Raw genomic sequence first — 22,018 nt, forward strand, 5'->3', positions numbered from 1 at the left:
AGGCGCTGGCACCTGACGTGGACATTTACAAGTGGGAGGCGGCCCGGATCGATCTCAAGAAGCTGATCAAAGAACTTCTGGAGGAGAGGAGCATCCTTCAGTTACACTCGGGATACCATGCGGAGGGGCTTTTGCTGGAGGTGCTAAGAAAACACAACATTAGATCATTCCTCTCCGTGCCTCTTAAACAGAAAACTTTAATCTGGAAAGACGCGGGGGTGTGGTTCGTAGAGGTGACCAACCCGAAAATCATCAAGAGAACTTATGTGTTTTTTGACTTCGAATAAGTGTACGTCTGTGTATGTCTGAAATAAAAAAATGTTTAAAAGTGAATGACTATTTATTTATTTACCAATCATTTAGATATTTTATAATGTTCCCAATGCGAGTACAAAAAAGAAATGCAAAAGCTGGTTTTTCAAAATTCGTTGTTAAGGGGCTCCTTGGCGCTAATGACATTCGATCTGAATCCCTTAGTTTTCTAATGTTTTTGAAGTGAGAACTTCTTTAGCGGCGCTGGGCACTTTCTGAGGGGGGAAAAAATTATAAACTCGAGACAGCGATCACGTGATCGTAACGTTTAGATGGCCACTCAATTAGATGTTAATTAAATCAATAAAGAAAAACTCAATGACATTACATGAAAAAGGTTCTAATCTTGTACGGGTTGAAATACGAGGATCTCACAGTTACATTCAAACTTTATATCACTCAAATATAATTCAATAAAGCTACATCTTGATGAAATCGCTAATAAATGTGAACTCTAGTAATGGTGAATAAAACTCAAAATATCATGATCAAATATATTTAGATGCGAGATCTGCAAGGTAACTTTACAATTTCTATTCGAATTTTAAAGAATTAACTGTACAAATTTGAATTTCTAATTTTAAACAAGCTCACTGACCAGCAATTTCGGACTAAAGTTTTTCAATAGAAAGGAGGATGGGTCAATTATACATAGTGCTGCAGACATTTTGGACTAGTCATTGAGTTTTCACTTCTGTCGGCACTCCCGGAGTGCAATCCGTTGTTTTTTTGTAGCTATAATAGCAACGACTTTTAGCAATATAGTATGCCATATTTACTTCAAAGTTCATTGTCTTCGAGATATTCGACATCAAGTTGAACAATTTTAGGCCAATAACCTGGTTTTCTGGCCATAGCTTTTGTGTTAATTATTTTAAAATTGACATTTCTGACCAGTTTTTAGAGACGTCAAAGACGAACCCAAATATGCAGATTTCGTTCATGTAAGATCCTTCACAGCAATCCAGTTACGAAAAAAGTGTTATTTTTAGACAATGTTTAAAAAAATCATAAAAAAAATAGTATTCATTAGTTTCAAAATCCGGTAGACAAGAATGGAGATTAAAGATTGAAGAACAGATAGCCATTTGTCTTATAATTCTATCTGTAGTGTAAATGTAGAAGTAAAGGCTTAAAACTTGTCAAATATCGGTGAGGTTGTGTACTGGTAAAAGCTGATTACTGTGGATAATAGTATGTAGAGCAATGTCTCAGAGTTACTAAGCGTGTGTCATCATCGTCGTTAAAAATATATCAAGTCTCGATTTCAAACAAAAACAAGACCTAACCTAATCAAAGCAAGTGCTATACCATCTACATATTATGCATAGTAGGTTCTGCCATCTTGTGGGTCCCATTGGAAGCATAAACGTCACATTTACGTCTCACGCCAAAAATCAGATGGCTCCTATGCTGTATAGTTCATGCATGCTCCCTATTGTCAGTTCAGTACGGTGGCGCTTAAGCAATGTCAATGTGAAAACAAATCCGTTTAAAATTACAAGGAGGGATTTCATATCATCGCTAAGTAGGCGAAAGTGTGTCTGTCTGTCTGTCTGTCTGTCTGTTACCTCTTCACGCTTAAGCCGCTGAACCGATTTAGTTGAAATTTGGTATAGAGATAGTTCGAGTCCTGGAGAATCAGAATCAGATTCCGCTCGCACCCCGCGAACCGTTAGCACGTATACGTTGTTGTACTGAGAGTTGTTACATATCGCGTAATGATTAAGTGTACAGTTTGCCAAAAATCAGTGACTAAGAAGACTCCAGCGTTAACATGTAGTAGGTGTGATAATGTTGTCCACGAAAAGACGGATTGCAGCGGGCTGACCAACAAGCAGCGAACCGCACTCCATGCTGCTGAAACTCTAGAATGGGTGTGTAGAGATTGTCATCTGTCATCAACAAGACGAACGTCGTTCTTGTCGGCTGTAGAAGACGAGGATGAAGACGATGAAGAAGCTGCTCGCGCCGTTGCACCCTCGCTTAACTTGAAAAAACTCCTGGATAACATTAGTAAGGAGGTGCATAAAATTGTGATGCGTGAGCTTGACGAGCTAACAAAGTCGGCTAGACACGCTAGTGATAAGATCGATGAGTTTGAAGAGTCGGCCCGAGCTTCTAAAGAGAGGATAAAACATCTCGAACGGCAAAATTCTGCACTTAAAAATCAAAATACCCACCTAGAAACTAGAGTCGCCGCGCTCGAGCAGCGAGTTGATGCGATTGAACAAGCTGCCATGGTCGACTGTGTTGAAATGATAGGTGTCCCTTTGATAATGAATGAGGATACTGTAAAGATAGCCCAAAAGGTAGGTATGTCATTAAAAACCCTAGATTCGAATAACATGAACAGCATCCGCTCAGCTCGTCGGCTACCCTCCCGTGACGGCAAGTCAGGAGCAATTTTAGTACAACTAAGCGACTCCGAGACCAAGCTACGATGGATTTCGGCTGCACGCAACGCAGATCTTTTGGCCTCCAGCTTATTACCGGACCTGACCGGGACAGAGGCAGTTGCCAAAATAACACTGCGGGAGGCACTCACCGGCCGAACCAAGTACCTGCTATTTCAAGCTAAATCTAAGCTGAGGGATACGCAAAAGTTCAAGTATGTCTGGTGCAAGCACGGTAAAGTTTTCGCTAGAAAGGGAGATAAAGATAAGATCTATTGGGTCCGTAACGAAAAGGACATCGAAGAACTAGTTAAATAAATTACACTGTCCTGTCTAGTATATTTGTGATTAACTATTTTTGTTTACGTAATATTAAATGGCCGATTATCGTGACAATATAACAGAGTTGTTAAATTGTATTGATCTAAACGATTTTCTAAATCAACTGCCAAAACTAAAATCTAGATTCCTAATTAGCATACACATCAACTTAAAATCATTGCTTAAATACTTCGGTAACCTACAACAAGTCGTCTACTCATGTAATCCAAGTGTCGATATAGTAATTGTTACGGAAGCTAACATTTCTACTAATGTCTGTCATTTGTTTAACCTAACTAATTACAACATGTATACGCAACTGAGAAAAAATAAAAAAGGAGGTGGTATTGTTGTATATGTACACAAGAAACATAAGTTTACGCAGATAAAAAGTGCTACAAATAACTTTGAGTGCCTTATGGGTAATCTGGTAACCCCGTCAAAACACAATGTATCTTTATGCGCAGTCTACAGGCCTCCTAACTGTAATAAGCACTTGTTTATAAATGAGCTCGAACGCACTTTGCACTTCTCACAAACATCTGACTTAGTTGTTTTAGGAGATATGAATATTAACCTCACTGCAACCGATACTGTAACAGAATCATACTTAAACATGATGAGCAGTCACGGTCTTGTGAGCGGGATTGCGAGTTACACAAGGGTAGAAACACGGAAAGATGAAATAACCAAATCTTGTATCGATCACGTATTCGTTCGATCCCGCTTGCAAGACGTGTACTGCGGTGCGCTCGGCACAAAACTGGCCGATCACAATATGACCGCGGCTGCACTACTATGCGCTCCCACCAAGAGCGTAATACAGGCTGCTCCAAAATATGTTACTAAAATCAATTATAAAAAGCTACAACAAGAACTCGCAGACATAAATTGGAGATCACATGAAGAGTTACATTGCCCATTGTCCATTTATAAGTTCATTCAGGAAAATTTATCTAACTGCTATGAGAAATCTAAATACTTATATAAAATAAGTGAATCAAAACGTAATAAACAACCATGGGTTTTCGGTAAGGTACAATCAGAGTGTAAAAAACGAGATATACTTTATTTAAATTGGCTTAAGGATACAAAAAATATGGTAAACCGACTTGCATATGTTAAACAACGGAATAGGACCAATAAATTAGTAGAAACGCAAAGAAACATTTTTTATAAGCGTAAAATTAGTATAGTTAAAGGAGACATGAGGAAAGTTTGGCAAATTTTGAATGAATTGTCAGGAAAAATATCTACATCAATTCACGATACTATAAGCAGGGCGTTCTCATCTATAACTTCGGATAAACTTATTGCTGACATGTTTGCTGGTAATTTTAAGGAAACTGTACAGAATATAATACCAAATTGCAATGTTCCATTATTAAACCCTGACACCTATAAGAGGCCCATGGATAGGTCCATGTTACTTAAAAGGGCAACTTCGAAAGATGTTTACAAAATAATTATGAAAACTCATAGTAACAAAGCGCCAGGAATAGATAGTGTTCGGGTTGTGGATCTGAAACTAATTGCAGACAAAATTTCGTCTGCCATAGCCCATCTCATTAATAGCAGTCTAGCCAGTGGCTTGTATCCCGACGGTCTTAAAGTAGGGCTAGTACGGCCAATATATAAAGGTGGCGATACAACCAACTGCACGAATTATAGACCTATTACAATGCTCCCTATTTTAGATAAAATTGCAGAGAAGTATGTAAGTAACGAGATACACAATTTTTATAACAAACATTCTATTCTTTCTGCTAATCAATTTGGATTTCAGCCCAATAAAAGTACCTCTCTGTTACTGTCTAGGTTTACTGACGAAATAAATCATCACCTAAATAACAAATGTCATGTATTAATCATTTTTATAGACTATAGTAAGGCCTTCGACACATTGTGCCACAATACACTGATACAGAGACTGGAGGAGACTGGCATCCGGGGACAATTGCTAGATTGGTGTGGGAACTACTTGCGTAACAGAATGTATCATGTTAAGGTAGGGGATGCTCTTAGCGATAAAGTGTTGGTGACAGAGGGCACAGCACAAGGCTCCGTGCTCGGCCCACTCCACTATTTAGCTTACGTAAATAATATGGACAACTGTGTCAAAGATTGCAGTGTGTACCAATTTGCGGATGACACGTGCCTCATTGCTGCTAATAAAAACGTAAATGTAGCAGAGAGGAAATTGCAATTTGACTTTAACAACATATGTAAATGGTCTCACGACGCAGGGCTGGTCCTAAATGCAAATAAAACTAAATTGCTTCATATACATTCTAGCCAATCAAGATCGGTGAGAGCAGTAAGGATTATAGGGCACGACCATCAGTGTCTCCACTCTCTACCGAATGTTGACCATAATTGCAAGTGTACGCCTTTGGAACAAGTTTGTAAACAAAAATATTTAGGTGTCATAATTGACAACCGCTTCAACTGGGGTGACCACATTGACTCGGTATGCACTAAATTACGAGCTGTAATGGCAAAAATATATATTCTACGAAATATAATTCCATATAATATTAGACTGGATGTTTATAATGCACTCGTGGAAAGCATTATTTCCTATGGGTTAAGTAGTTATGGCCGTACATTTAAGTCATACCTTGACAAAATATATAAGCTGCAGGTGAGGCTGCTAAAGTTAATAGTACCCTATAAAATTAAAGAGAATCGTGTGTGTGATAGTGACCTGTTCACTTCATGTAAGGTCCTACCCGTTCACACAAAATTTAAATACCATATGTTAAAAGAGCAATACTTTAGAAATGATATCCAGCATTTAATCTCTCATCCAATAAATACGAGGCAAGTAACAAATCAAATGCTTCGAAAGCCCCAATTTAATAATTTTTATGGCAGAAGAACATCAGATTATATCATACCAGATTTAATAAATAAGTTACCTAAAGAATGGAAAGATAAGATAACACCAAATAATATTGGAAATATTCTTAAAAAAGAAATGCTTAAACAATTAAATAATTTTAACTAAAACGTATTATTATGTTATTCCATTTAGCATAAATGGAGCAGCCTGTACCTAGTACCTATGCGCCGACCGGTTCTTATCTTGCTCGGCCGGCCGGTGTGATAACAGATGCGCTCAGCTTGTAATTTTTTTTTTGCAATAGTTATATGCATAATGCTGTTTACGAATTAGATGTGTTTTAAGTGTTTATTGTATATTTAATTATTTAAGTACTGCGGAATGGAGTATCGAGACAAACCATGCTGGTTTAACGATGCTCTTGGATCAAAATATTATGTAATTGTGATTTATCTCTAATAAATAAAAATAAATAAAAAAAAAGAAAATCAGGGAAATCATTCCTGAAGAGAGTGCAAAGGCGGGTGGAATTGAAAGGGTTAATGGCATTGCCTAATAATTGAAGTAAGCAATGAGCATATTGAATGATTGCTATTAGCATTATCTAGGCGCTATACCTACTTTAGCTGCTGTCACTAATTCCACGCAGACGAAGTCGCGGACAAAAGCTAGTATTTCAATATTTTCGCTAGGATTTTTTTTATTGTTTAGTACAAAAATCAACTTTACTTAAATGTAATAAGGTTGACATCTATGTTGCGGGGTAGCAGAACTTCTGTGATTGTAGATCAACTATGCAACGCTGATGGGCTACTCGTATCTTCAAAAATAAAAATCGTAGTTGCAATTTCGACATAATTTCCTTTACTGTAAAGTTCAAATTATTGTAATGGGCTAGGGCTCATAGGATAATCTCTTTCGAAATAAGAAAATATGGTCAATCATCCTTTAGATAGCGTTGCGTTTGTAGTAGTGTGCATGTTGACGACATAGGTTTCCAGACCGCAGAGAAGCATTATATATTTGTTAATGCCTGGAAGATTGAGGCCTGTCTGCCCATGCTGATGCTCTGAGCTTATTGAATTGCCTTTCTTGGAACTCTTCAACGTACTTTCGGTCATTGGTTCATTTGTCTTAGAGTTTGGTAAAATGACATTCGGTGTATATGTTCAGTGGGCATGCTAAGGGTTATATTTGCAAAAACCCAGGCGTTGACTTTGGTTAATGCTTGAGAGCTTCATGTGCATTTGGCCTGTTTAGTGTCCATTTTACAGACGCACTGCTTGCCACCATTTGAATATTGTCTTTAGAGCTCTTTGCATTAGGTTGGATATCGTGTGGAAGAAGAAGTTTTGGGTAGAAACGATGTTAGACTAATAATGGACTGACGGATATAGGCTGTCAGTAGTCCTTTTTCCCTGCTTTTGCTATGAAGTTTACCTTGACCCGAGTCCAATTATCTGGTACGATTCACCACGTGAAACTTGCTCTGAATATTATGGCCAGATGCAGATTGCTGTAAAAGCGCCGCTGATTTAAATCAAAAAGTTTGGTCTAAAGATGTTTGTTGCTATATTCCAGTCGATATTGCGTGCCACTGTGGATTCGAGGATTCCTATGGGCGCAAAGCTGTGTTTATTACTGGTTGAGTATGAACCGGGGAAGTGGGTGTCTCTGAGCAAGTTCCTCTTCCGTGTTCATAAATGTGCCATCTAGTGTTTAAGGAGACCGAGATAGTTGGTTGGTGTCTTGGAGAGTATTATGTAAGTTCATGCTCCTTTATGAGTTTGGGCAATATCAGGAGGCACCCCGTACGATTGCCCTGTCTAGACGGAAGAGAGCTGGAAGGAGGCCACGGGTACCAGTCTCTCATGTAACTAAACAATTTCGTGTTTGGGCTCGTTTGATTCGTCTCAACAAGATCTTTGACACAAGACAGTACTCAGGGTCTGATGATGGAGCTGGAAGGTGGTCACCATTACCAATCAACCATACAACTAAACCACATCGTGTTTAGGCTCGTTTTATTCATCTCAACAAGATCTTTGACACTAGGTGATACTCAGAGGCTGATGATGGAGCTGGAAGTTGGTTACCGGTACCAATCAACCATGCAACTAAACCACTTCATGTTTAGGCTCGTTTGACTAGTCTCAACAAGATCTTTGACACTAGGTGATACTCAGAGTCTGATGATGGAGCCGGAAGGTGGTCACCGGTACCAATCAACCATGCAACTAAACCACTTCATGTTTAGGCTCGTTTGATTAGTCTCAACAAGATCTTTGACACTAGGTGATACTCAGAGTCTGATGATCGAGCTGGAAGGTGGTCACCGGTACCAATCAACCATGCAACTAAACCACTTCGTGTTTAGGCTCGTTTGATTCGTCTCAACAAGATCTTTGACACTAGGTGATAAACCAAACACGAAGCCCAAACACGAAGTGGTTCAGTTATGTGATAGACTGGTACCCGTCGCCACCTTCGAGCTCCATCATCAGACCCTGAGTAGTATCTTGTGTCAAAGATCTTGTTGCGACGAATCAAACGAGCCCAAACACGAAGTGGTTCAGTTACATGGTAGACTGGTACCCGTGGCCACAGTCCAGCTCCATCATCAGACCCAGAGTACTATCTTGTGTCAAAGATCTTGTTGAGACGAATAAAACGAGCCTAAACACGAAGTGGTTTAGTTGCATGGTTGATTGGTACCGGTGACCACCTTCTAGCTCCATCATCAGACTCTGAGTACTATCTTGTGTCAAAGATCTTGTTGAGACGAATCAAACGAGCCCAAACACGAAATGGTTTAGTTGCATGGTTGATTAGTACCGGTGACCACATTCCGGCTCCATCATCAGACCCTGAGTACTATCTTGTGTCAAAGATCTTGTTGAGACGAATAAAACGAGCCTAAACACGAATTGGTTTAGTTGCATGGTTGATTGGTACCGGTGAGCACCTTCCGGCTCCATCATCAGACCCTGAGTACTATCTTGTGTCAAAGATCTTGTTGAGACGAATCAAACGAGCCCAAACACGAAGTAGTTTAGTTGCATGGTTGATTGGTACCGGTGACCACCTTCCGGCTCCATCGTCAGACCCTGAGTACTATCTTGTGTCAAAGATCTTGTTGAGACGAATAAAACGAGCCTAAACACGAAGTGGTTTAGTTGCATGGTTGACTGGTACTGGTGACCACCTTCCGGCTCCATCATCAGACCCTGAGTACTATCTTAAGTCAAAGATCTTGTTGAGCCGAATCAAACGTGCCCAAACACGAAGTGGTTTAGTTGCATGGTTGATTGGTACCAGTGACCACCTTCCGGCTCCATCATCAGACCCTGAGTACTATCTTGTGTCAAAGATCTTGTTGAGATGAATAAAACGAGCCTAAACACAAAGTGGTTTAGTTGCATGGTTGATTGGTACCGGTGACCACCTTCCGGCTCCATCATCAGACCCTGAGTACTATCTTGAGTCAAATAAATACATATAGAATGTCAGGTCGTTTCAAATATTTTTAATCCTGTCCGGTAGTTTATTAAACTGTACCATTATAAATTATAATACTATAAAAACAGTGCTAGGATCAAAGTCTCTCGTTGCGGTTTACACGCACACAGTATAGCGTTTTACACGGCGCCCGCCGCACACAATGATAAAAAACCTCGTCGTCGCCGTTGAAAATGTGCGGAGCCGACCGACACACGTCCTACCTGTACAAGCTCTGCCGCGGCACTGAGCTGGCGAGCGCGCGTCATCGGTAATATAGAGTAGTTTTCAAAAAATTGCCAAAAAATTATAGTAGAATTTCATAAACACTAATGTATACCAACAGTATAAGCAAACGTTGCAGATTGCTTGAGTATGAAAATGACTTCGATATTAAGTAGATTTTCGTAGAAATTGACACTTGTTTCGGAGAGAAAATTGAGTTCGTTTTACTTTGATTTTCTCTTTCTCAAAGGTATGTAGGAAAAATATCGTTTGATATGCCTAAAGTACAGGGTATTAGTAATACAAAATAGCCAGGTTTAGCAGAGTAAACTTCTCAACATTTCCAAATAAGAGCTTGCCGTTCAGTGCTTCACGGGGTTTTTCGGAAACGACCATCAGAAAAAAATTCATTACTAATTTAATAAGTCCTTTTTCTAATATTTACAACGATATTTAAAAAGATAAGAAGACGCTTTTACTGGAACAAGTACTCATTGTTTCTAATAATGAGCACAAAGTCCTGAATTTCGTCGACTAGTATCATCAATTTTGCATTATTTCGACTTTTCTTGTAAGAGCGCTCTGAACTATACAGCATAGGAGCCATCTGATTTTTGGCGTGAGACGTAAATGTGACGTTTATGCTTCCAATGGGACCCACAAGATGGCAGAACCTACTATGCATAATATGTAGATGGTATAGCACTTGCTTTGATTAGGTTAGGTCTTGTTTTTGTTTGAAATCGAGACTTGATATATTTTTAACGACGATGATGACACACGCTTAGTAACTCTGAGACATTGCTCTACATACTATTATCCACAGTAATCAGCTTTTACCAGTACACAACCTCACCGATATTTGACAAGTTTTAAGCCTTTACTTCTACATTTACACTACAGATAGAATTATAAGACAAATGGCTATCTGTTCTTCAATCTTTAATCTCCATTCTTGTCTACCGGATTTTGAAACTAATGAATACTATTTTTTTTATGATTTTTTTAAACATTGTCTAAAAATAACACTTTTTTCGTAACTGGATTGCTGTGAAGGATCTTACATGAACGAAATCTGCATATTTGGGTTCGTCTTTGACGTCTCTAAAAACTGGTCAGAAATGTCAATTTTAAAATAATTAACACAAAAGCTATGGCCAGAAAACCAGGTTATTGGCCTAAAATTGTTCAACTTGATGTCGAATATCTCGAAGACAATGAACTTTGAAGTAAATATGGCATACTATATTGCTAAAAGTCGTTGCTATTATAGCTACAAAAAAACAACGGATTGCACTCCGGGAGTGCCGACAGAAGTGAAAACTCAATGACTAGTCCAAAATGTCTGCAGCACTATGTATAATTGACCCATCCTCCTTTCTATTGAAAAACTTTAGTCCGAAATTGCTGGTCAGTGAGCTTGTTTAAAATTAGAAATTCAAATTTGTACAGTTAATTCTTTAAAATTCGAATAGAAATTGTAAAGTTACCTTGCAGATCTCGCATCTAAATATATTTGATCATGATATTTTGAGTTTTATTCACCATTACTAGAGTTCACATTTATTAGCGATTTCATCAAGATGTAGCTTTATTGAATTATATTTGAGTGATATAAAGTTTGAATGTAACTGTGAGATCCTCGTATTTCAACCCGTACAAGATTAGAACCTTTTTCATGTAATGTCATTGAGTTTTTCTTTATTGATTTAATTAACATCTAATTGAGTGGCCATCTAAACGTTACGATCACGTGATCGCTGTCTCGAGTTTATAATTTTTTCCCCCCTCAGAAAGTGCCCAGCGCCGCTAAAGAAGTTCTCACTTCAAAAACATTAGAAAACTAAGGGATTCAGATCGAATGTCATTAGCGCCAAGGAGCCCCTTAACAACGAATTTTGAAAAACCAGCTTTTGCATTTCTTTTTTGTACTCGCATTGGGAACATTATAAAATATCTAAATGATTGGTAAATAAATAAATAGTCATTCACTTTTAAACATTTTTTTATTTCAGACATACACAGACGTACACTTATTCGAAGTCAAAAAACACATAAGTTCTCTTGATGATTTTCGGGTTGGTCACCTCTACGAACCACACCCCCGCGTCTTTCCAGATTAAAGTTTTCTGTTTAAGAGGCACGGAGAGGAATGATCTAATGTTGTGTTTTCTTAGCACCTCCAGCAAAAGCCCCTCCGCATGGTATCCCGAGTGTAACTGAAGGATGCTCCTCTCCTCCAGAAGTTCTTTGATCAGCTTCTTGAGATCGATCCGGGCCGCCTCCCACTTGTAAATGTCCACGTCAGGTGCCAGCGCCTCGATTGATGAGATGAATGCAATATTTGTTTCTTCCTTATCTCCACATTTATAATTGTACCCTAACCCCTTGTTACTAAACCACAGCCTCGCAACGAGTTCAATGACGTACTCCATTGTTATTTTCTGATTTTTTAATTAATTTTAGAAAGCGTATGCGTCAGTTACAGGTTGCAGGTATTGTGATCTCATTTATGATATTATAATTGGAACTGGTGGGGGGAGGGGGAGGGGGAGGGGGAAATGACCAAACGAGATAGTCTTATGTAATCTTTCAGTAGGAGTAGCAGAGAAAGCGTTATTATTGTTTGTCCTTGTCACATTCTCACATTTTTTTTTAATTCCCCACAGTGAATTTAGTATGGTTTATGTTAGGTAACAAATAACCCGACCAAGTTACGTAGGTTATGCTTGATATGTTGTCAGGTATATTAAAACGTGTTTTCAATTTCGTCACTTTGCGTATGTTCTGTCCCTCACGGACTTTCTGACCTCTGAACTCTGACCTCTGACCATTCCGATTGAAAAGATTGAAGAGTATACCCCCAACATCGCACGAGTTTCATGACCATGTCGCATTACAGAATTACAGCATTAGTAAAATCTACTTTATTTCTAGTACTTAGAGTTAATAATCTTTCAAATAAGCTTCATTATCTGACTAAGGTTACAATACTTAATTCATGACGGCTGATATTTGCTTATAATTTCATACAAATACATCAAACTCTCTCTATCTGTCAAATTCTACGGTGAATGGAAGTTTACAGTCACATACGACTTTTTGTTTTCGAACGTCACGGTCTACATCTCAACGATCGGCAACGCGCATGTAACATCTCGAAATTGCAGGCGTCCATAGGCTACGGTGACTGCTCACTACCAGACGGGCCGTGTGCTTGTTTGCCACCGACGTGGTATATAAAAAAAGAAAAAAACTTATTGAACCTTTTTGCAGTCGGCAACGCGCATGTAACAACTCTAAAGTTGCAGGCATCCATAGGCTACGTTGACTGCTTACCATCATGTGAGCCGGATGCTTGTTTGCCACCGACGTATTATTAAAAAAAAAAAATCTGGGCCTTTTTGCAGTCTGCAAACTACAAACTACATTTGATAACCAAAAGAGACAAAATCAACCGTAAATAAGTGTGCTAGAAACCCTAAATACTTCATGAGCAGGGGGGCCGGAGGTGTCCCCTGTCGAGGTTTTCCTGAGGGTCTAATGATAATAATGATGATGATGATGATGATGTATAGGTTTCAAAAGTCTGAACTTGCAAGCGTCCAAAGGCTACGGTGGCTGCTTACCATCAGGTGAGCCGGATGCTTGTTTGCCACCGATGTAGTATATAAAAAAAAAAAATCTGGATCTTTTTGCGGTCGGTAAACTACAAACTCCATACATTTGATAAGCACAAGCGACAAAACCAACCGCAAATAAAAATGCATCCGTGGTAACAATAGAATTCGCAGGCGTCCATGGGCTACGGTGACTGCTTACTGTCAGGCGAGGTCGTCTGCTTGTTTGCCACTGACGTGGTATTAAAAAAAACGCCGATATAAGCCTCATATTTTAAAACAAAGTTATTGAATCTTTGGGCAGTCGGCAGCGCGCTTGTATCCACCCTGGAGTTGCAGGCGTCCAAAGGCTACGGTAACAACTTACCATCAGACGGACTGTATGCTTATTTGCCACCAATGTGGTATAATAAAAGAAAAACCCCTTTACGGTTGGTAAACTACAAACTCCATACATTTGATAAGCACAAGCGACAAAACCAACCGCAAATAAAAGTGCATCCGTGTAAACTATTGAATTCGCAGGCGTCCATGGGCTACGGTGACTGCTTACTGTCAGGTGGGGTCGTCTGCTTGTTTGCCACTGACGTGGTATTAAAAAAACGCCGATATAAGCCTCATATTTTAAAACAAAGTTATTGAATCTTTGGGCAGTCGGCAGCGCGCTTGTATCCACCCTGGAGTTGCAGGCGTCCAAAGGCTACGGTAACAACTTACCATCAGACGGACTGTATGCTTATTTGCCACCAATGTGGTATAATAAAAGAAAAACCCCTTTACGGTTGGTAAACTACAAACTCCATACATTTGATAAGCACAAGCGACAAAACCAACCGCAAATAAAAGTGCATCCGTGTAAACTATTGAATTCGCAGGCGTCCATGGGCTACGGTGACTGCTTACTGTCAGGTGGGGTCGTCTGCTTGTTTGCCACAGACGTGGTATTAAAAAAAACGCCGATATAAGCCTCATATTTTAAAACAAAGTTATTGAATCTTTGGGCAGTCGGCAGCGCGCTTGTATCCACCCTGGAGTTGCAGGCGTCCAAAGGCTACGGTAACAACTTACCATCAGACGGACTGTATGCTTATTTGCCACCAATGTGGTATAATAAAAGAAAAACCCCTTTACGGTTGGTAAACTACAAACTCCATACATTTGATAAGCACAAGCGACAAAACCAACCGCAAATAAAAGTGCATCCGTGTAAACTATTGAATTCGCAGGCGTCCATGGGCTACGGTGACTGCTTACTGTCAGGTGGGGTCGTCTGCTTGTTTGCCACTGACGTGGTATTAAAAAAAACGCCGATATATGTCTCATATTTTAAAACAAACATGATGGGCCTTTTTGCAATTTCATAGCGGATGTTTTTGGAACTAACTAGCGGTGTCCACTGACGAGGCGCCACTAGCGACATCTATATTGTTAAGCGAATCGATAGTCTGTCAAGCCGGATATGTCAGAAGCAATGTAAAGCAAACTAAAGTATGGTAACCCTAGGAAACGAACAAAAGGCAGGAATGTACATCGAACAGCGATGAAATGTAAACAAAACAGTTCCACAGATAAGATATAAATGACACACGATTTTCGAACTATTCAAACGATTTTTCAAATTTGCCGCCTTTTTCTACTGACTAGATTTGCTTGACCAAGATTAATTAACTTACCATGAACCCCCTCTGACTCTGCGGACTTTTTTAGAAATACTCAGACGGCTGCTCATCTATACATATCATAGCGGATGGTTTTAGAACTAACGTTGCGCATACATACTGTCGCCCTCTGGCGGGCCTGGCGGGGATTTTTGGAACTAACTAGCGGTGTCCACCGACGAAGGCGCCACTAGGGATATCTATTCATTTAAGCGATTCAACAACTCACATACAAAGTGGAGACATCTATTCATTTCATAGCGGATGGTTTTGAAACTAACGTTGCGCATACATACTGTCGCCCTCAGGCAGGGCTGGTGGGGATTTTTGGAACTAACGTTGCGCATACATACTGTCGCCCTCTGGCGGGGGCTTTTTAGAACTAACCTTGCGCATACATACTGTCGCCCTCCAGCGGGGCTGGCGGAAATTTTAGGAACTAACGTTGCGCATACATACTGTCGCCCCCAGGCAGGGCTGGTGGGGATTTTTGGAACTAACGTTGCGCATACATACTGTCGCCCTCAGGCAGGGCTGGTGGGGATTTTTAGAACTAACGTTGCGCATACATACTGTCGCCCCCAGGCAGGGCTGGCGGATAATTTTGGAACTAACGTTACGCATACATACTGTCGCCCTCAGGCAGGGCTGGCGGGGATTTTTGGAACTAACGTTGTGCATACATACTGTCGCCCCCAGGCAGGGCTGGTGAGGATTTTTGGAACTAACGTTGCGCATACATACTGTCGCCCTCTGGCGGGAGAATTTTAGAACTAACGTTGCGCATACATACTGTCGCCCCCAGGCAGGGCTGGCGGATAATTTTGGAACTAACGTTACGCATACATACTGTCGCCCCCAGGCAGGGCTGGTGGGGATTTTAGGAACTAACCTTGCGCATACATACTGTCGCCCCCCAGGCAGGGCTGGTGGGGATTTTTGGAACTAACGTTGCGCATACATACTGTCGCCCCCACGCAGGGCTGGTGGGGATTTTTAGAACTAACGTTGCGCATACATACTGTCGCCCCCAGGCAGGGCTGGCGGGGATTTTTGGAACTAACGTTGCGCATACATACTGTCGCCCCCAGGCAGGGCTGGTGGGGATTTTTAGAACTAACCTTGCGCATACATACTGTCGCCCCCAGGCAGGGCTGGTGGGGATTTTTGGAACTAACGTTACGCATACACAGTGGCGCCTCTAGCGGGGAGTAGAGTGAACTAACCAGCGGCGCATACATACTGTCGCCCTCCGGCGGGGCTGGCGGATATTTTCGGAACTAACGTTGCGCATAGACAGTGGCGCCTCTAGCGGGGAGTAGGGTGAACTAACCAGTGGCGCCATCTAGCGGAGACCTTTGGAACTAACGCTGCGCATACACAGTGGCGCCATCTAGCGGGGAGTAGGGTGAACTAAATTGTCACTACCTTGCGCATACATACTGTCGCCCTCTGGCGGAAAAGTTTTGGTCTCGGAGCGGCATAAACACACTACTCAAAACAATAAAAAATACATAAACACATTATAAAAAACCTAACCTAGGGTGCCGCCGGCAGCGGGGCAGGGCCCAAGCTGCCGGTGGTCAGGGCCGCAGAGTGAGGAACCGACGTACTAATACGCGCCGTGTCCAAAAATTACCGCTTAATAATTATAGTAATTATTATTATTTCGACTATTTTGTGCTGTATTTATTTGTAGTTTTAGTACCTATGTAAGTTAGTTTATAGGTATTTATATTATATTTTTTTAAAGATTGTATACACCATAAACTTTGCTTCATGTGCTGCATAAAATTTTCAATGTCTTTACTCAGAATATTAAGTCAGTTTTCTCGTTTCTCATTTTTGTCCAGAATATTGCCCCATAACATGTTTACGTTAGCTAATGTTTAGGAGTTGTTTTCGTACAATTTATGGTCTGCTAAGACACTGAGCTGAAACATACGTCTCTTTATTGCGAAACTTTGGGCCCGATTCGGATTATGAAATAGACATCTATTAGACATCTTTTAGACTTCACCAAGATACGATAAGGATATGTTTAAGATCTAACCTGTCAAATTTGACATTTGCGTGAGATACGCTTGAACGATTTCCAAGGATATGACTTAGAGATCCAATTCACATCTAATAGATATCTTACTCTATCTAACGTAAAAGTGACATTGGTTGCCCGAATTGCGCTTGAAAAGAGAACTAGTTGATATCTAAACTATAACGTATTTAGAATGGATCTAGTACGTGTCGTCTCTTGTGAATATCTTGAAGTTCGAATACGGCAGTTTGTACGCGAAAAGCTAAGTGACTTTGGTGTAGTTGATTTTTTATAGCCCAGCATAAAGATGATACATATGGACTAACTTTTCCAGCATTTCCAAAGGTTATATTCTAGCCAATTTCATCGCGCATTGAAGTAATATTACGATACAGGCCGCGTAGCCAAGATGCAAATCGCTTACGCTCCGTAGCGATCGAAACGCAACTGTCACTGTCACACTAATAAGAAAGAGTGATAGAGAGACATAATGCTTTTCGTTGTCGAAGCGATAGCGATTGTAACCTTGGCTAGGCCGGCAGTGCGTAAAGTAGAAAATTCGCAACGAGTGACGATAAATAGAAACACGACCAAAGGGAGTCATTTCTAGTATTCTTAACTCCATTTAAACTCCTTTGGGGAATTAATTCCGTAAAATACCTACTATTGAAGCTTTTTGTGCGACATCTGAATGTGAAGGTAGCTTCAACGGTTTCTTAGGCTGTGCACCATCAGCCATCATCAAAGCCCGGACGACGGGAGCAGAAATGCACTTTTCACTAGTGCTTAGTTAAATATCGACATCCATACGAACAATGTTTGAATCAGAAATTCATTGATTCAAAAATTGTTCGTATGGATGTCGATAGAAGAGTTGATATCGTCGGGTGACAAGCAAAAGTCACTAAGTTCTATCAAAAAAATAAAGTAACAATGCACTTTATTACACTTGTAACACGGTTTGTTGTCCAATAATTTCAATGGTGTTATTTAGTGACTTTTGCTTGTCACCCGACGATATTTAACTAAGCACTAGTGAAAAGTGCATTTTGGTTCCCGTTGTCCGGGCTTTGGTCATCATCAGGGCTTTTTACTAAACGAATATAGGGATAATTCCGTCAAACGATCAAACTAAATTCCCCGAATTCTATCAAAAAAGCTGTATTTTCGTGTAAATTCGCCGCGACCCACCTACAGCGACAGCGGTTGGCGCGCCGCCAAACTACAACTGACACTATCGTATACTCGTTGAATCGTAGCCTGTACAGTCGCCATCAGATATATCGGAGCGGCCAAGGTGTTCACAATATCTGAACATGCACTCTAATGCCCTGAAAATAGAGGCGCTGTTCAGATGATTGTGAGCACATTGGCCGCTCCGATATATCTGATGGCGACTGTACCTTCGCCCATACTGTTAACTGTCCATCGGTGGACCTTATGCCTTTAGTAATAAAGTCCACGTTTGTACAGCTGGGAGTGTTGCAGTTTGTACTGCGACGATGTGTGCTATGGCTTCAATACTAAAACGAACAGATAGATTTTCTATAGCTTTCTTTAGCAAAGTTTATATGTTACAAACAAACAAACAAATAGAGTTCGACCATGAAAAGTCTGCAGCGATTTTGATAGCTCACGCAGTGCAAGTGCTATTTGAAACGACAAACTTCTATGGAGTATAAATAACACTTGCACTGCGTGGGCTACCAAAATCGCTGCAGACTTTTCATGGCCTAACTCTAACAATATTTGGAAGCTATATGTGACGAATGTTGTATTCACAAGCTTTTTAGGTAATAGGTACGTTCACTCATACCTTCTTAAGAATACCTATAAAATTGAGAATAGGTACCTACTTTAAATTGCCCTTTAACTTGAAATGCTCAAATATACTTGGATATTAATTAATCTACTCTAAATTAAGAAGTTTAGATTGTTCGGCAAACTTTATCAGTGTAATTTAGACTACTTAGCTCTGTAACTTTGTAAAGTTTGTACCTAACTACATATACATAGAACAGACGGAATTAAATTAGACTACGAATGTACTTGTGGCGTCCAAATTTAATTATTCCGTATGTTAAGTTATAGTTTTATTTACCAACACCGACATAGCCCACCGGATTAGCAAGCTGAAGTGGCAATGGGCAGGCCACATTGCACGCAGAGAAGATGGCCGATGGGGTCGAAAAGTGCTCGAGTGGAGACCACGGACTAGCAAGCGCAGCGTAGGACGTCCACTCACAAGATGGACAGACGACCTTGTTAAGGTCGCCGGAAGACGCTGGATGCGGGTCGCTTCCAACCGGCACGTATGGAGATCCAAGGGGAAGGCCTTAGTTCTGCAGTGGACGTCTTACGGCTCCTCTTCACGTTGGGCCAACGCCAACGCCAACGAGGGACGCATTTATGCGTTAGAGGGAGCAAGTGATATTGCTATCTCATTCTACCGCATGGCTGCGTCCCTCGTTGCCGTTGGCGTTGGTCCAATGTGAAGAGGAGCCTTTATGGCTGAGATGATGATGAGTTTTATTTAGCGACCATGGGGGGAGGAGCGTTCCCAAAAGAGGCCCCGGGCCGCGTAGACAACATGCCAATCGCACGCTTCTTAGCGATCGGAACGCAACTGTCACTGTCGCACAAATATGGAAGAGTGTTAGAGAAACACAAAGCGTTTCGTTGTCGAAGCGATAGCGATTGTCACCTTGGCTAGGCCGGCAAATGTGTTGGGACGACGACATCAAAAGGACTGCGGGGAAGAAGTGGCTCCAGGGCTATATAACCGCGAAAATCGAAGTTCGCAAATTGCGGGGATCTTTCTCTTTTACTTTTTACTCCAATGACGGTGTAATTAGAGTGACAGAGAAAAATCCCCGCAATTTGCGAATTTCGGTTTTCGCGGTAGCCCCTCAGGTCACACAGAACCGTGACGAATGACGTAAAATGAAGGACACCCAAAGGGTAGAGAAGGGCTAAAGAGAGAGAGAAAGATTTTTACTATGCGAACATTATAATTATGATAAAGTTAGGTATTTCATTCGTTTTCAATCGTACCAGAGTTTAAGCGTACAGCTGTAGTGCATTATTATTTTCCATTGTACTTTCACGCAAATGTAACGTATCTTGCTATTTCAGTCAGTCTCGGTTCAAAACGTACTGAGGTTGACTGAAGTAGCATGACAAATATGAACGTTTCCGAGAAAATACGATGGAAAACAATTACCTATGCAGTATATCTGTAAAGATACTTACCTATTTTGTAGACGGCGAGTGTAGTTGATTTCTTGACTTCTTGCAATTAACAATACCTACTTAGTGTTCGCAGACAGCTAGTCTGTTTTGTCTCAGTTTTAAAGTAACGTTGAGTTTTATCTGAAAATGCAAATTCAGCTAAAAATAACGCTAGAAATCTAGAAAGATTTGTCGGCACAATCCAGGAACTCATAAAAACTGCGCTAATTACCACCAGAAATTGCATGCATAAAAATGTCTAGCTGCTAGAATAAATTAGTTCAAATAAATATTACCATATTATGTTACGTTGCATTATTACCTGGGCGGTTTGTTCTAAAAAGGAAACAATTTTTTTTTACGAAAGTAGTTTTACTGTCACGGTGATGCTAAATTTTGCATTTAGAATATAGGGTGTGATTTGATATGGGCATAAAAAACCTTCTAAACTACCTGTCAGTACGAATAATACGCATTCATAAAAAAAAACTTCCGACTTGAATCGATAAGACACCAATTTTTACGGACTGAAATGTTGATGACATTGTTCGTTAAATAAACTCCATGTTCTTGTACTCTTTTAGTGTGATACTTATACTCATAAAATATATGAAAAATACATAAAATATATGAGACAATTTTACATAAAATATATGAAAAATATAATTTTCATAACTATATTAGTATTTTTATTTACCTTTAGAAGAAGGTGCCACGCAGCTCTAAAACTGTAAGACACATCCCAAAGGAGACGTAAATTGTGAACACAACGTACACACATCTTTATTAAGGAAGGTATTAAGCGCCAAGAAAGTCAGACAAACATAAGACCTTTTAAATGAATGCGTATGATAAATTCAGCCTGTGAAACACAAAGAGAGTAAGCGCCAAGGACGTCGTACTATTTTATGACCTTTTTAAGAAAACTAACTATGGCAATTTAAAACAGAGGTAGCGTTACATGAGATTCTTCGTCGGATTTTGCTCTTGATTTTCAGTTCGTTGGCGACTTTGGAGTAGGTATATGACGACGAATAACGCATTTTAAAAGCGAATATTGTACAATGTCATAAGTACTGAGATGATCGTTACCTTTATGTCTATAATAGTGTACGATGCATCTCACAAAAATATGAAGCAGAAAACATTTTGTATTATAATTGGAAATTTTCAAAAAATTTACTAGTGTTTTTAAATTTGGTATTTATTTTTCGTATAAGTACTTAATATTATATTATAACAATTTTTTAATATAACAGCAGTAATTTTGAAAGTATTTATAAATGTGAATTCTGAGTGTCTTGTCCATCTGTGTCCACGCATCCAAAGTTACTCAGTTTAAAAAATACAATAAAATCCACATTCTCTTTGTTCCAAAAGTTTGTTTTTTGTCACAAAGGTAATAGGAAAAGTGCATAATGAGTACAATCTCAAAGAAACCAGATCTAGTTAATGTAAAGCTAGCAAAGCCCAGTTCACTTATCATTAAGTAATTACATAGACTTTTAAAGTAAAGGTGAGCTTTTAGAATTGGCAGAAGCCTTTGGACGGCGGCCAGGGTCCGAGCTTTGATGCTGATTGCAATTTCAAGCTTACGTGCTACAAATGCTGCTAGCCTGGTCAAAGTAGGTTTATACTTTTAGATTTATTTACAAGGATACATGCGCCGATTTTTGACTATGGGGTCATCCATTAATTACGTCACACGAATTTCTAGGTTTTTTTGACCCCTCCCCCCTCCTTGTCACACTTGGTCACATTTGGCAAACCCCTCCCCCCTAGTGTGACGTCACATTTTTTCTACGAAATCGCCAAATAGAATTAAGTAAGTACCTAAGTATTATTAATATTTTATCAAAATATTTTTGATGATATAG

General features: G+C 40.0%; 1 protein-coding gene across 1 annotated transcript; it reads left to right on the forward strand.

Moving 5' to 3' along the window:
* Positions 1-2,033: 2,033 nt before the first annotated feature.
* On the forward strand, positions 2,034-3,046 carry LOC134667732 (uncharacterized). Its single transcript, XM_063525151.1, has one exon. The coding sequence runs from the start codon at positions 2,034-2,036 to the stop codon at positions 3,024-3,026; it is 993 nt and encodes a 330-aa protein (XP_063381221.1). The 3' UTR covers positions 3,027-3,046.
* The last annotated feature ends 18,972 nt before the right edge of the window (positions 3,047-22,018 follow it).

Source organism: Cydia fagiglandana, chromosome 9 (genome assembly GCF_963556715.1).
Source record: "Cydia fagiglandana chromosome 9, ilCydFagi1.1, whole genome shotgun sequence".
Taxonomy (NCBI): Eukaryota; Metazoa; Arthropoda; class Insecta; order Lepidoptera; family Tortricidae; genus Cydia; species Cydia fagiglandana.

Excerpts from the sequence above, each read along its gene's own strand:
- LOC134667732 (XM_063525151.1), top strand. The coding sequence starts at position 2,034 with ATGATTAAGTGTACAGTTTGCCAAAAATCAGTGACTAAGAAGACTCCA.